Source organism: Hevea brasiliensis, chromosome 14 (assembly GCF_030052815.1).
Source record: "Hevea brasiliensis isolate MT/VB/25A 57/8 chromosome 14, ASM3005281v1, whole genome shotgun sequence".
In the NCBI taxonomy this organism is placed as follows: Eukaryota; Viridiplantae; Streptophyta; class Magnoliopsida; order Malpighiales; family Euphorbiaceae; genus Hevea; species Hevea brasiliensis.
Window position 1 is genome coordinate 82,190,732 of NC_079506.1, and position 16,688 is coordinate 82,207,419.

Genomic DNA, 16,688 nt, shown 5'->3' on the forward strand with positions numbered 1-16,688 from the left:
TATTATCATTATCAAAAGTCATTGTCAAAAATTTTGGAATAAGAAAAAAATAGCATCTTTTAACAACTTTTTAATATTTCTTTTTTTATAGCTTAATTTTATAATATTTATAAAAAATTTTAATATAAAAATAATGTATTATTAAATAATGCATGTTTGAAGTTGCATTATTTTGGAAAATAAGTTGCTTTCTATTTTAAAAAAATAAAAAGATTGTTCTTCATGGCCTGCATAAACCATAAAGCTTTTTTTTCTTTTTATATGACTCTAGATAGAATTGCTAGAAGTAGTCTTCCCCCTAGACTGTTTCCTAATTTGGACTATAATTATTTTAAGTCATGGGAAATTTTTATTTATATCCGATTCACTACATATTTCAAATATAACTATGTGGGACTCATTTATTTAATAGATGAATTTTATTATACTTTTTATTTTTTTAGATTCATTGTAGAACAGATTTAGGTAAGAATAAATTCAAGAATGTGTTTGATAAAATATTAAATAATTATGAATTAAATATTACCCTTATAACATTTAAAAACATTTAACCTTTAAAATGAATAATTATTAACTTAATCTCCAAAATTAAATATTCTAAACTCTCAAAAGGTATAAATATTAATGAGATAAAAATTTTAAACAATATTAATAAGAGTTAAAAGTCTCAAATGCGGCCATAAAAGTATAAGTCTCCCAAGTTCTAAGGGCTTTCACATGCTTTCTATTTTCTGAAACCCTGTGGCTTTGAAAAAAAGAAAAGTTGTGCTTTGAAAAAGAGGCTTCTATTTTCTAACACAAAAGCCCCCATGCTTTGAATTTTCACTTATATTTACTTTTTTTTTTCTACACCAGAAAAGTTCAATTTCATGAATTTATTACATTCCCTACTCCATTATAGCATGGTTTACTACAAAATCAAATTAAGAATTTGTTATCATTATGAATAAATTTTAGTTCAGTGATAATGGAGTCATTTTCTCCATGAGATTTCAAATTTAAATCTCAATCTAAGTCAAATAAGAAAAAAAAAATTGTTTATATATGAATAGGAAAGAAGCATATGGTTCCTTAGAAGGCTGAGCTTCATCTGAGTTTTCTCCTGCCATTTTTAGAACCATTTCTTGATTTACAATGTTTAGAGCCTTTGCATTCCTCATTGTCATTGGAGTCTAGAAGTAATTCCAAAATTTCTACCACATCTTTCATCTTTGGCCGAGACTTTGGCTCCTCTGACACGCATTGTGATGCAAGTTGAGCCACTTTTATCACACTTGTTATGGAGTACTGTCCTAAAATGGCAGGATTCAAAACTTGGGAAAATTTGTGCTTGTTGATAGTGCTCCTTGCCCACCAGGCTAAATTTTGTTCTCCGGATGGCTTGTTTCTATCTATAGCTCGCCTGCCAGATAGCACTTCAAGTAGCACAACCCCAAAGCTGTACACATCACTTTTTGCAGTAAGATGACCTTCAATAGAAGGAATGGAGTGAGATACATGTAAGGAAACCATATTTTGTATTTCTCATACAATAGAAGGATATTTGAATGAAAAGAACGTAGTTAAAGCAACAAAGATTTTTTTTTTTTTTTTTTTGTGTGCACAAGACATAGAAACCAAGTGATAGAGAGTCGTTTAAGATAGTTTGGTCACGTACAATGCAGAGAATCAAATGCCCATTATGGAAGTGTGATAGGTTAGTAGAGGAAAGGAGAAGCCTAAGATGACATGGAGGGAAGTAATATAGAAGGATTTACAAGTTTTGGATAATGATGCAGACCTTGTGTCTCACAGAGCTGAATGGCGAAAAAAAATTCATAAAGCCGACCCCAACTAGTTTTGGATTAAGGCTTAGTTATTATTGTTATTGTACAAGACATAGATAGGACAAATTTGAACTAGAGAAAAGTAGTGAACCAATGATACCTGTTCTGATATATTCAGGTGCTGCATAACCTTCCGTACCCAAGACCCTTGTTGAAACATGGGTATTACAACCAGTTGGCCCATCCTTGGCCAACCCTAAATCAGATAGTTTAGCATTATAGTTCTGTCGTTTTAAAAAAGAAAAAGAATGTGTCAGAGAGTCATAGTAATAACAAGATTTGTTTGGTTAATGTAATAGCTATTCATGGTAATTGAATAGCTATTTTGAATTTATATCATAATAATTTAAAAAATATTTATTTTACATAATAATTATTGCACATTGTAAAATCTTGTAAAAAATTAAAACTATAAAATTGTTATCCCATGAAATGATGTTTCACATTTAAATTTGAACCAAATTTAAGAATAACTATTCAACATGAAATAGTTATTTATTCCATGCCATTCTGCGAAACAAACAAAATCTACAAGTTGTAACTTCCACAGAAACCATATTCAGTGACTGAAAATTTTCACATACCATATCAAGGAGGATATTAGATGTCTTAAAGTCTCGATATATTACATCTGCCTCGGAATGAAGAAATGCAAGACCCTTTGCAGCACCAAGGGCAACTTTCATATAGATATCCCAAGAGAGTGATTGACAGTGAGAATTTCCTGGTTCCACAAATAAATGAGGTCACATGAAAACACGCACCTTCAGTCAAGAAGGTTGAACTGCTAAAATGGAGGTTGAAGGAAGATAACAATTACTCACTTCCAAATAGATGATCTTCCAGGTTGCCATTGGGAATAAACTCATAGACCAGAAGCCGATGGTCATCCTCTAAGCAGTAACCGATCAATTTCACAAGATTTGGGTGATGTAGCTGCCCCATGTATTTTATTTCTGCCTGTTGTCCAAGAAGCACTACAAAATTTATCAATCATACTATTTTTAAATATTATTTATGTATTTCTCTTAAAATAAAGCCACAAACAGAAGGATATATAAAGATCTGTAACCAAACAAGATGATCTAATAAATCATTTGCAATTATAATTGGACCATTTTTCACCTTCGAAGGCATTTTGGAGCATTAAATACCCAGGCACAGTGCTTCATGTACCTTAACTCTTAAGTGGAGAAATATAAGGGTTCTATAGGAAAACATGCAAAAGCTATAGAACAAGTTCATATGCTTAGGTATAGAATATGGATACTCACCAACCATTCTTGTTGACCTCGGACGCCCTTTTGGTTAAGCCTCTTTACAGCAATGGGCATCCCAGTCTCAGGCCTCGCAGGCCTTAGTGAATCCTTATCAATCCACCCTTTGAAGACCAAACCAAAACCATCTTCTCCCAACACAGCATCTTGATTAAAGTTACTTGTGGCTTCTTTCAGTTCACTAAAGCCAAAGCTCACCAAATCGGGTGACTGTAAGATCCCACCATTTGTTTGGAGAATAGAAGGCACTGTGGCAGATGAGACCTTTCTCATATCAATCCCACCTGTGCCAACACATTTATTGTTCACCTCTATACAAATCAATAACAAACATGCAAACGCACACATGCGTGATATACACAATTGAGGACTAATAAGTTCACGTATGGACTTGTATAGCCTAATAGTATGTGAGAGATCAAAGGCCCAAAAGTTAGTGGTCATAATGATCTAATTTGACTTATGTCAAATATCAATGTAACTGTTAATTATCTGTTATGCATTTTATCCAATAAAGAGCACTTGACCTTGACAATATCCCAAACATAATATTCTGAAAATACACTTAGAGACATTGGTATAGATGTTAAATTATACTAATAAGACTATTTATCAGTACTTAGAACATATTTTGTATAAAGAACTATTCATTTGAAATAAAAAAATAAAGATGGCATTGTGTTAGAATTTCTTTCCTTCGCTCAGTAATGTAAACTTATAATTAACATTACCTACAGCATTGTATCCCATTAGAGGGAATTCTGTAAGAAATTCTGCATTTCTGTTACATCAGTAATGCCATTGCACATGAACTGTAGACCGCAGGTATGCTCTCAAGTTTCAAGAGAACAAGTGAAATTTCAGTGTTTTTCTGCCTTTGAACTGGAGCTTACTTTATTAGCAGATGAAAGAGGAATAAGAACTATATTTGTTCCTGCTGTTTTCTTTTGTTTCTCTTTCTGCTTCATACCCAAAAAGAAAGAAAAATACAGTTTATGCCAGAAACCTGTCACCTTCTGTAGTTTGAGATAAATGGTAGCTTATTTCATCACTCTAACATCAAAAGAAACATGAATTTAATCATTTGATATTGGTTTCATGAAAAATTAATATTATTTTTTATATCTTATCATTCTCTACTTTCAAAATTTGTCTGATTAAATGGATTTGAAAGATCAAACGAAACAAGAGAGAGAGAGAGAGAGAGAGAGAGAGAGAGAGAGAGAGAGAGAGTGTCTTTTGCAATTACATAGTCAAAATGGTTATATTTTATCTTGCTAGTTTCTGCAATCAAAAGCCCCATGTCAACAGAACAAGTCTTAATCCCAACCCCAAATTAGTTGGCTTCAGCTATTTGGGCTTAATGATACATCTTCAGATAACTCTAGGGTTAGAAAGATGAAGAACCCAGTAGATCTCCTCTGCCAAATTTCATTAGGCTCAATTCTTTGTCTACTCAAAATCTGAACAACCCAAAAGAACATGACTAGATGATGGAAAACGGGTTAAATTTCTTTGATGGTGAATGGTGAAACAAATGTTTAAACGGCAAGTAACTAATCATGCAATGAAATTGCGTTAGCCCATACAGTAACAAGCTCAATTGGGTCTCAGAATACACTAAATTTGAGGGTCTAAAACTGAAAATTCTGGCTTCTTTTCCCATACTAGTCTTTCTCAACCACCAAACAGAATATCAATTTCAAGAAAGTAAACACAAAGAATCAAACATAATCATGTTGGATTAATTACTAATAAAGCAGAAAATATATATGCATAAGAAAAGTATGAAATTGCAGACATACCAAAGTGAGCATCATTCTGGGTTTTATTTCCTGAACTAAAGCACGACCACATGAAGACAAAGCTGAACTCTTCGCTCCTGTCGATCACCAGAACCAAGAAAAGTTCGGAAGAAGTCAAGTTAAGAAGCTTAACCCTTTAAAGCAAAAAGGCAACAACTACTGTTTTTTGAAGAATAAAGTGCCAATAACATGATCGTCCCAATTGCAATGAATGGTGCGACCTGATAAATAGTTTGTTTTTGACTTCTTGGGTTGGAAAGGAAACTTCTGTTTGTTGACCAAGAAAATGGGTAGAGAAGAGGGAGTTTCTGTTTCCCATTAGTTTCCCATTAGTGCTGAAATGGTTCTCGAATCCTTCGCGGGCTTATATATGTATATATATATTGAGAATTGAAGTTAGATATATTCATCACCAGATTTTACTACGATTTGATTTGATTTAATTTCAATATTTATTCATTTAATGCTTTTAAATAAAAATCAACAAAAAAAAAGCCAATTCTAGACTTCTTATTTCACGAAAAATTTTTTTATTTAATTTATTATTAAATAATCTAAATTTTTTATTAAAAATAAAATAAAAGTTTCAAACATAATATTAATAACATATTTATATTTTTTTAAAAAAATTATAATATTTAAATATATAAAAATAAATTATTATTTCATAAAAAAATTATAATAAGTTATTGTGCGAAGATTTAGGATAGAAAAAAAAAATCTTTTCATCCCTACCTTGAGAGAAATTAAAAAATAAAATAATCAAATTCAAAGCAAGTCAAATTAGATTAGAAAACTTTTATCATCCCTAATTATTATCAATTTTTATTTAATTTGCCATTTAAAAAAAAAAAAATCTTTCATTATGACTTCTCCCTCTTCTTTAAAACGAAATCAAATATAATAAGAATGAGAATAAGAATAAGAATAAGCGAACTTGCCTCATTCTCTTTTAATTCCTAGTAAAAAATAATTGTAATTTATAATATTTAATATTAATTAACTATTTTATTAAATTCTTTTAAAAAATTTTATATTATAAATTTAGAAACGTATATTATTTAATTATAATTGAATAAGTGAACTAATGAAACTCAATTGTTTTAATAAGAATGGGTTTGAATCAATTTGAGTTTCAATTAATAATTTTTAAAATTTTTAATTTTTTATTATTAATTTGATTATTTTTAATCTAGTAACTAAATTAACTGAAATAATTAAATTTATATTAATTATAGTTTAATTAATAATAACTATTTATAATTTTTTATAATTTTATTAATAATATTTAATTTGTTTTTATTCTTGTAATAATAACAAATAATATTTCTTTTTTTATAATTTAAAATAATTAAAATATATTTTTTTAATATCGTGCTAATTATTTATATATATATATATATTATATTTTTTTTGTTAAAATTAAAAGATATTAACAATATTTAATATTAATTAACTATTTTATTAAATTTTTTTAAAAGTTTTCATATTATAAATTTAGAAGCATATATTATTCAATTATAATTGAATAAGTGAACTAATGAAACTCAATTATTTTAGAAAGAGTGAGTTTGAATCAATTTGAGTTTCAATTAATAATTTTTAAAATTTTTTAATTTTTAATTATTAATTTGATTACTTTTAATCTACTAATTAAATTAACTGAAATAGTTAATTTTATATTAATTTTAGTTTAATTAATAATATATTATTTATAATTTTTTATAATTTCATTAATATTATATAATTTGTTTTTATTCTTGTAATAATAACAAATAATATTTCTTATTTTTATAATTTAAAATAATTAAAATATATTTTTTAATATCTTACTAATTATTTTTATATGTGTATATATATATATATATTAATTCAATTATAATCAATAATCGATTAAATATTTTTTATTAAGTTTTATTTTTTAAAATTTTAATTTAATTCGATTAATATTTTTAAAATGAATTAAAAATTTGATTAATTCAAAATTCAATTTAGTTAACCGAATATTCACTCTTATATAAACCCTTTTTATTTTTATGAAAAAAAATCAAAAGATTGCCCCTTAATTTAAAATCTCAATAGTGTGGGGTTAGTCCAATGATTAAGAATGTCGTTATATTTTTTTTTACTAAATAGAGTTTAACTTTATTGAAAAGCATTTTAAAATTGTTTAAAAATTTTAAATATATCAAATTAATATGGAAAAAAAAAACATTCAAAACATAAAATTTTGTATAATTCAGTGATATTTATATTTTATTCATGTAACAACCTAAAAAAAAAAAAAAAAGTAGAAACTTAAAATGCAGCAGCGCCCCCCCTCCCCCCCAATTTCTCTCTCCCCGACTCCACTCTCCCCCCTCACTTTCTCCCTCCCATTTTCGTCCGGTCGGCCAGCATCAGTGCCGGTGCGATACCGTCGGCCTTCCCCCATGCCGGAATAACCATCAGGCGGTGGCAACAGCGAGTAGGAGACAGCAAAAAGAAAGAGAAGGAGAGAGGAAAGAGAGGAGAGAGGGAGAGCGCGCACGACCAGGAGCCCGACTTTTGTAGCGTCGGCCCGGCCAACTCCGAAGGCCATTCCCGGTGATTTCAAGTGCCACGGACTCCCAAGATGATAAACTTTCAGATGAAACTAGTGGCACCCCGTTTGGTGGCCGGAGGAAGGAGAACCGGCAAGGGAAAGTTGGAAGAAAATCATATGGGTTTCTCGGTTCCGGTCACTTTTCCGGCGATCCGACCGGCGGATCAAAAATTTGAGGCCACCGATGGACTTAGGACGACGAGATCTTCGAGATAGGACTGGTCGCGCTTCGATTGGACACCGTTTGAAAAAGGCGATAATCGAACGGTCCAGATCGTTTGGTGAGATTTTTGAACTTTTTCAATTCCCAAAAATTTAAAAATAATTTTAGGATAATTATTAACAAAATTTGGACTTTATTTAGGTGCGATCGGATCGAGGATGGCTCACCGGCGTCGGGACCACATTTTCAGCCAGATCCGGCTGCCCGGCAACCCGTCTCAGAACGTGATCGATATTATAGTCAATCCTAGCATTTTCAGACGTTCTGGACGCGTTCCAGGTGTCAAAATTGGCATAGGTAAACCCAAACCTTGCTTTTTCATAATTTTCTAGTGCTTAAATGGGATTAAAAATCCATAAAATATTCGTGGTAGCTCAGAAAATTATGATTCTTTTTGCATTACCCTAGTAATATTGCTAAGGACCGCGGGGCAAAGTTTTAGAATTTTTAGAGTTTATTTGGGTAATTTTTGCAAAAAGGGTCAATTATAAGGACTAAACTGTAATTTTACATATTGTGATTGATGACTGTTTGGATGGGCCTAAGAGGGGCTGTGTGATATGATTGAGTTATAGGTGTATGGTTGGTGGATATATAAATGTGTTTTAAACTCATTTGCAGGTTGGGTAGGTCCTAGGTATAGGGTAGACTCTGCCGGATTTTTGACACAACTTAGGACGTCTTTGGCCTTTTTCTTAGTTTGTATTGAGTCAAATTTATTAAATGATTGTAATAAAATTGTCAAGTGAGCTAGGATAGCCTTCTTCCTCCGCCCAGCCGCCACAGTGACTGCTGTCAAGTCTGTGAGTAAAATATTAATTTTAATTGTAATTTCGATATTATTATATATTCAAGCATGCCCATGCATCACTTATATGTATATATCTATATAGTTAAACTCTAGGCACGTTTTATGTTGCATTCACAACTGTTAAAGTGCCATGGATGTTGTTGTGGTAATTTGGAGCAGTGTGCGTGCGTTGGCGTGCGTGTGATGTGGTGTTGGCTATGGATAGGACGGGTAGACACGGCTTGAGATCTTCGCTGGGACCCGGTCCTTCGGGGTAGACACAGCTTGAGTTCTTCGCTAGGACCCCGATTTGGTTTATTAAGCGAAAGTCCGACTTGAGTTCTTTGCTGGCACAAGTTGGATTAAAGGGAGCTGTATAGGAGATCAGCTCCCATATAATTATGATTTGACATTGCTGGGTGTGTGAGTGCTCCAAATTACCTTTTTGCTGTTATGATGTGAAAATATTGCCGATGTTGCATTTCACTCTACAGGGTGCATTAGCTTTAGATAGTTATAGAAATTATGGTTAAAATTGATATTTTACTCTCTGAGTTGAACGCTCACTCCTGTTCATCTATTTTTTTTAAGTTACAGGAGGAGTTATTTTACAGAGCAACCTGTTTTCTTCCTTGTAGGTTTAACGTCGATTATTTAAATGTTTTACTATTTTTTTTCTAAATTTGAAATCTAGAACTCCGCATGCGTTAGTAATAGTGTGGACCTTGATAGAAATCGTGTTAATTTAAATTTTTTAGATTAAGAAATGAAGATTTGTATGGTATTTAAACAGTTTGTAAATGAGGTAACATGGTTGAGCTAAGCTCCCCTAATTTTAGTTTCTGATAATTTCTGGGCTAAGTTGGCCCGAAATAAAAATTATAACAGTTTAATTTAAATTATTTTTATATGCATATTGGGCCTAAATTGTAGGCTTAGTCATGGGTTGAGGAATAGTTAGGCTTACTATGGGCCTCGGGGGCTTTAGGCTGGCCCAAGTCCTAGTGTCGGTCTGGCCCATAGGTTGGGTCGTGACAAAGTTGGTATCAGAGCTTAGGCTCTAGATTCATGGGAAATAATATACTTGAGAGTGTAAAAGGAGTCTTATTAGGATGTTACATGTGGAGTATAGGATTCTGTTTGTCTTTTTCTGTAATTCTTTGTTTCTAGATTCTGCATTATATCTCGGGAAATATAAAAGTGCCTCAGTTTGTGTCTTGATTTTCGTGGAGTACATAGAAATGTGAAATAGAGTTAGCAGACATGTTGAGGTCTATCATGAGGATACATACTCCAAGAAACACTATATTTCTATCAGTATGGGTCTAAGTGTTGTGCCTATCTAGTGCTAGACATGAGTACATAAAAGTGAGTCTTGAAAGTACAGTTGCCCTAGATAAGGATGAGGATACCACTGCTAGCAGTCGTCAGTGGATGACCCATTCAGAGTAAGTTTTTTATAATAGTAGATTCAAGAGAGATAAGAGATTAGGAGACCTAGTCTGTCAAGACGTATCGTAGTAACTATACAATGTTCTCGTTGTCTGCTCTGTAAGTTATAGATTATAGTACCGACATGAGATTATTGTGTAGAGCTGCGTGCATCCCCGTGGTGCTCCATAATGAGGGTGTTTGCGGATGGCCTCTGTTTTGGTACAATTATGCCAAAACAGAGTTTTATATCTGCAGAGGAGTTGGGAACTCCTGGTTAGGGATCTAGAGCTAGAATATCAAAAGGTCACAGTTGCAAGGTACCTAGAGTCAGTGACTCAGTTACCCTAGCAAGAGCTAGAGTTACATCAAGAGTTGCCATTAGACTAGAGATTTTGGATTAGTTATAAAGTAAAGGTGACACCTATAGAGTGAGATCATCTAGTATTCAGTATAGAATTTTGGATGGTTTTTGCAGTACGACAGACGCTTTGCTTAGAGCTTAGTGAGAATAGTATACCTTGTGTGTATTAGCAAGGTGTAAAGTACAACCCTACTACCTAGGGAAGGTCAGAACTATGAATTAATGATTTACAGAGCTATGATATGATAAGAGAGTCATTAATTTGACATGGTTTTGGCAAGTTAGTAAATGTAGCACCTTTGTTGTAGTAAGTTAGGGTATAGTCCTATCTTTTCAGAAGGGACCGAAGTTTGTTACTAATAATGGTGACCAACAAAATAGTACCCCAGATAGGACTGTAGAGTGTGGTAGAGAGTAGTTGGCTCAGGTATCTTGGAGAGGATACAAGTTTCATTATCGGAATCATATATAATCAGATCATGATGGATGTAAATCCTTTGAATTGGATGACGGGTTTGGGTGCCCGGTATCTTAAGTTTTGGCTAATTGAGTAAACATGGAAAATAATAATAATAATAATAATAATAACAAATAAATAAAATTGTTGCAAAATTAGTTCTCGAGGTAGTAAGGGTATTATGTAAGCTAAAGGATAAGAATAGAGATCATACAATAAAAGTGTGACTGCAATTTCTTGAGTTTCTTTCTAACTTCATATTATTCAAAACAATAGTATAATCTAATTATAATAGTGTTAAAAGTAATAAATTAGCGAAGATAAATTACAGAAGACCAATGGATAGAGAAAGTGCATAATGAAAGTTTGGACAATTGATTACAGATGCAATATAATCTAAATGCCAATGGAAGTACTAGCTAGAGTAGTCAAAGGACCAAATCTGAGTAGCACAGACATATGATAACGCGATAGAGACTCTGAAAGATATAGTTAGCAAGTACAGCTGTCATATTAGGAAGAAGAATGGAACCAGGGATAGAATAGTCAAGTTCTATTTTGGGTAAGACAAAGGAAATAAATGAAAGGACAACCTGAAGGGTGTAGAATAAAAAGGAATAAGGTTAAGATATAGGGTAGGCTAAGTGTTATTATTGGCAAGGTAAATGACAAGGATGGAGAACCCAAAATGGGACCACATTAGTGAGAATAGTGATGGAGGTTTGGAATCTAGTAATGTGATACTCATAGCATAATGTAGTTGAGGTAGTGCCAGGGGCTAAAATATAGAGCTTGGATCATACTTTATCTATTCCCTATTTCTAAAGTGAAGTGAATAGCAATGGGGCAAGATTCTTTTAACTTGTTAACAGTATCAAGAAAATTAGGCGAGGAATACAATAATAATGAGCAAAAGCTTGAAGGTGTGCGATGGTATTGCGGACTATCTAATTAGTCAGAGAAAAAGAAGTTAGTAAGTAATAAGTTGAATAAAAGCCAATCTAAGGGATCAAATAGGTATGATGAGAGGAAAATAATGATAGATAATGATACATAGGCTTTAGGTTAGATTTTTGAGATAGTGAGAAGGTAGTTAGAGGTTCGTTATAAATGTCAGGCAAACATTTTTAGTGTGATCAACAGAATCACTTTGCAGCTAAGCAATAATGACAGAACAACAGTAGGGGTAGAACAAAAAGTGACAAGTATGAGTGGTTATAAATCACTAAAAAGTTTAAGGATCAAATTAATAACCATAGATAAGGGTGGAATTAGTGCTGGAATAATCTATTATTGAGAGAAATCTTTCAGGATTCAACAAAAGTTAAGGGCACATTATAAATGATGATAGATATGAATCATAGATTGAGTATAAGTAAAGTTAATAAATTATAAATATTATATTAGGAAATACAATGATACAGTAAAGGGTTCATGCAGATGATACCTTATAGATAGAGCACAATTATGCTAGGAGATGATGAAATTTGAAGAGAAAGACCAAGAAACATAGGTTAAACGTTACTATATGGACAATCATGCGTAGTTGAATATAAGAGGATTTTTTTTTCTTTTCAAGTTTAGCTCATGCTTTTGATTCTAGAGCGTTATATAAGGAACATAAACTGAGTCAAGGAGACCTAGTTATTTGAGAGTTTGGTAGGCACCAATTCATACACAATTTCCTGAGATGAGAATGACAGTAAGTGCATACCTAGTGTTAAGTATGAAAGGACGACCAGAGTAATGACAGGAGTTAAATTGAGTTAGCTACTAAGGCTTGCAACCATCTTAAACTATGAGCTAGAGGAAATACTAATTGTGGATAAGTATCAACAGATGAAATTGTTGCTAATGGGAAAAGTTGAGGCTAAAGTTTGAAAAGTTATGGGCAGTATATGTGATTATATTAAGGAGAATGAACACGTGAAGTATCTTATTTAGAATTAAGGCATGGCACACATTTCCCACCGCCGTGTTAGTTCAGATGGAACTTATAGTTTCTGGGGCTCCTATCCATCCAGGATGAGCAATTTCCTACTAAGGCTGGTAGGGAATGATAATGTTTTGATAGTTAAGTTAGAAAAAGGAGATACAAAAAGAATTTTCTATGGTTAATTACAAGTGTTACATAATGTGAAGAATGTGCTAGTAGGAGTCAATCCTAAAGTTAGAATTCTCGAAGTAATGGAACTAGTAGTCAATATAAGACTTGAAAAAAAAAAAAGAGGGGGTTAAAGTTGATGATGGAATGGACATCCTTGAAGGAAAAGGTGTAAGGGTGAGATAAGACTAAGATTAAGGAATAAGTACAGTATGTTGAAAAGATATCAAAGATAGCAGAAATAGGAAAAGAAAGTGGATAAGATTCAAAGGACAGGAAGAAAGCTCAGTAGAGCTAGTTATAATGACGAGGATAAGAAGAAATAGGTATGCTAGGAACACTTTAAGAGATGTTTGAAATCAGTTATTATGAGATGATATATTAAAGGAGTAGTGGAGCCTCGATCTAAGTGCCAATGTGTCAGAAGTAGGACACATACTAAGAAGTTTTAGGAAGAAGTCTAGATATTTTCATTTCATAGAAGGAGTGAGAAACGATAAAGTCGCATAGACTGAGTTTTCAGGGAATATAAACACTTTTGTCACCTAGAACGAGAGACCCAGTTCACTTTCCAATGTTGATAAATGATACACTTGGCCCTTGGAGGGGACTCTACCTGACTGGTTATATAAGATGGACAGAGGTTAGTCTAAGTACCTTACTAATGACACAAATAGATTGGAAATTTGAAGTATCATGAAAGTGAGAAGATGCACTGGTACTAACCATTAACGTCAAAGGATAAGTAAAGGTTTCGAACGAGATGTATATGATAGGTGCTACAGGAAAGCTACTCATAGGATGCCTTAGGATAAGGAACATAAGTCATGTTTTGGGGAAACAGAGATTATTGAAACAAAGGAATGAGGATTGAAGTCACCGAGAGACACGTTAGGGCGTAATAAAAGTGAGGTAAGTGCCAAAGTTGATTAAGGTTATCATATATCAAGTCAAGAGTAGTGGAGTTATAATGAATACTTGAGATATCAGAAAAATGGTCAATGAATAGCTAAGAGATAAGAGCATCTCTAGGAAGAGATGATGACAGTTAGGACACTATAGTAGAATTGGAGAGTAGTAGAATATCATATATAATATACGAGGAGTTTAAAGAATAAATGTTTTACCAATCTTTGCATAGCTGGAGGAGTAATGATTGCACTTGTTCTAATAATCTTTTTTTCCTTATCTCTTGTTTATTCAAAAATTTGGGGACGAATTTTTCTTAAGGGGGGAAGAATGTAACAACCTAAAAAAAAAAAAATGTAGAAACTTAAAACGCAGCAACCCCCCCCCCCCATTTCTCTCTCCCCGACTCCACTCTCCCCCCTCACTTTCTCCCTCTCATTTTCGTCACCGCCACCAAAGATCGGTCTTGCAGTGCGGCCTTCCCGTCTGGAACAACCACTGTGCGTGTGACAAAGCGGCAGAGAGACAGCAGAAAGAGAGAGAAGGAGAGAGGAAATAGAGGGGAGAGGGAGAGCGCGCGCGACAGGGGGCCCGATTTTGCGACGTCACCCCTGCTGACTCCGGTGGCCATTCCCGTTGATTTCAAGTGCCACGAACTCCCAAGATGATGAACTTTTATATGAGACTAGTAGCACCCCATTTGGTGGCAGGAGGAAGGAGAACCGGTAAGGGAAAGTTGGAAGAAAATCATATGGGTTTCTCGGTTCCGGTCACTTTTTCGGCGATCTGACCGTCGGTTAAAAAATCTGAGGCCACCGATGGACTCAGGACGATGAGATCTTCGAGATAGGACTGGTCCCGCTCCGATCGGACACCGTTTGAAAAAGGCGATAATCGGACGGTCCAGATCGCATGATGAGATTTTCGAACTTTTTCAATTCCCAAAAATTTAAAAATAATTTTAGGATAATTATTAACAAAATTTGGACTTTATTTAGGTGCGATCGGATCGAGGATGGCTCACCGGTGCCGGGACTGCATTTTCAGCCAGATCCGGCTGCTCGGTAGCCCGTCTTAGAACGTGGCTGATATTACAGTCAATTCTAGCATTTTCAGACGTTCTGGACGCATTTCAGGTGTCAGAATTGGCATAGGTGAACCCGAAGCTTGCTTTTTCGTAATTTTCTAGTACTTAAATGGGATTAAAAATCCATAAAATATTCGTGGTAGCTCAGAAAATTATGATTCTTTTTGCATTAGTCTAGTAATATTGTTAAGGACCGCAGGGCAAAGTTTTAGAATTTTTAGAGTTTATTTGGGTAGTTTTTATAAAAAGGATCAATTATAAGGACTAAACTATAATTTTACATATTATGATTGATGACTGTTTGGATGGGCCCAGGAGGGGCTGTGTGATATGATTGAGTTATGGGTGTATGGTTGGTGGATATAGAAGTGTGTTTTAAACCCATTTGCAGGTTGGGCAGGTCCTAGGAATAGTGGAGACTCTATCGGATTTTCAGCACAACTTAGGACGTCTTTGGTCTTTTTCTTAGTTTGTATTGAGTCAAATTTATTAAATGATTGTAATAAAACTATCAGGTAAGCTGGGACAGCCTTCTTCCTCCGTCTAGCCGCTACAGTGACTGCTGTCAAGTCTGTGAGTAAAATATTAATTTTAATTGTAATTTCGATATTATTATATGTTCAAGCATGCCCATGCATTACTTATATGTATATATCTATGTAGTTAAACTCTAGGCACGTTTTATGTTGCATTCACAACTGTTAAAGTGCCATGGATGTTGTTGTGGTAATTTGGAGCAGTGTGTGTTGGCGTGCGTGTGATGTGGTGTTGGCTATGGATAGGACGGGTAGACACAGCTTGAGATCTTCACTGGGACCCGGTCCTTCAGGATAGACAAGACTTGAGTTCTTCGTTGGGACCCCGATTTGGTTTATTAAGCGACAGTCCGGCTTGAGTTCTTCGCTGGCACAGGTTGGAAAAAAGAGAGCTGTATAGGGGATCAGCTCCCATATAATTATGATTTGACATTACTGGGTGTGTGAGTGCTTTAAATTACCGTTTTGCTGTTATGATGTGAAAATATTGTCGATGTTGTATTTTACTCTACAGGGTACATTAGCTTTAGATAGTTATAGAGATTATGGTTAAAATTGATATTTTACTCTCTGAGTCGAACGCTCACTCCTGTTCACCTATTTTTTCAGGCTACAGGAAGAGTTATTTTACAGAGCAACTTGTTTTCTTCCTTGCAGGTTTAACGTCGATTATTTAATTGTTTTACTATTTTTTTCTAAATTTGAAATCTAGAACTCCGCATGTGTTAGTAATAGTGTGGGCCTTGTTAGAAATCATGTTAATTTAAATTTTTCAAATTAATAAATGAAGATTTGTATGGTATTTAAATAGTTTGTAAATGAGGTAACAGGGTTGAACTGGGCTCCCCTAATTTTAGTTTCTGATAATTTCTGGGCTAAGTTGGCCCGAAATAAAAATTATAACAGTTTAATTTAAATTATTTTTATATGCATATTGGACTTAAATTGCGGGCTTGGTTATGGGTTGATGAATAGTTAGGTTGATTACAGGTCTTGGAGGCTTTAGGCTGGCCCAGGTCCTAGTGCCGGTCCGACCCATAGGTTGGGTTGTGACAATTTATTTAGTTTTTAAAAAAATCAATTTCAGGAATTTAATTCTAAGAATTGATTATGACTAAAATTAATTTCTATCAAATTTGATAAATTTTGAAATGAATTCCATAAATTTTACATAACAATATTTTTTGAACTAAAGTACTCTTATTAAAAAAAAAAAAAAAAACTCCCCCAATCAAATTCTATTGTCTAAAGAAGAAGATAAACAACTATATAAGATATTTTATATTTGTGCTTAC

The 16,688-nt window shown here is 33.5% G+C and overlaps 1 protein-coding gene across 2 annotated transcripts; it reads right to left on the reverse strand.

Moving 5' to 3' along the window:
* Positions 1-906: 906 nt before the first annotated feature.
* LOC110670517 (probable serine/threonine-protein kinase PBL9) lies at positions 907-5,255 on the reverse strand. 2 transcript variants are annotated; one of them, XM_058133498.1, is made up of 6 exons: positions 4,909-5,255; positions 3,101-3,387; positions 2,651-2,786; positions 2,411-2,550; positions 1,927-2,050; positions 907-1,438 (listed from the first exon to the last, which is right to left on the reverse strand). In XM_058133498.1, the coding sequence occupies exons 1-6, from the start codon at positions 4,958-4,960 to the stop codon at positions 1,392-1,394; spliced, it is 786 nt and encodes a 261-aa protein (XP_057989481.1). In that variant the 5' UTR covers positions 4,961-5,255; the 3' UTR covers positions 907-1,391. The 2 variants fall into 2 exon arrangements, with proteins under 2 accessions (XP_057989481.1, XP_021688280.2); XM_021832588.2 differs by having other exon boundaries at positions 907-1,469; positions 4,909-5,254.
* Positions 5,256-16,688: the final 11,433 nt, after the last annotated feature.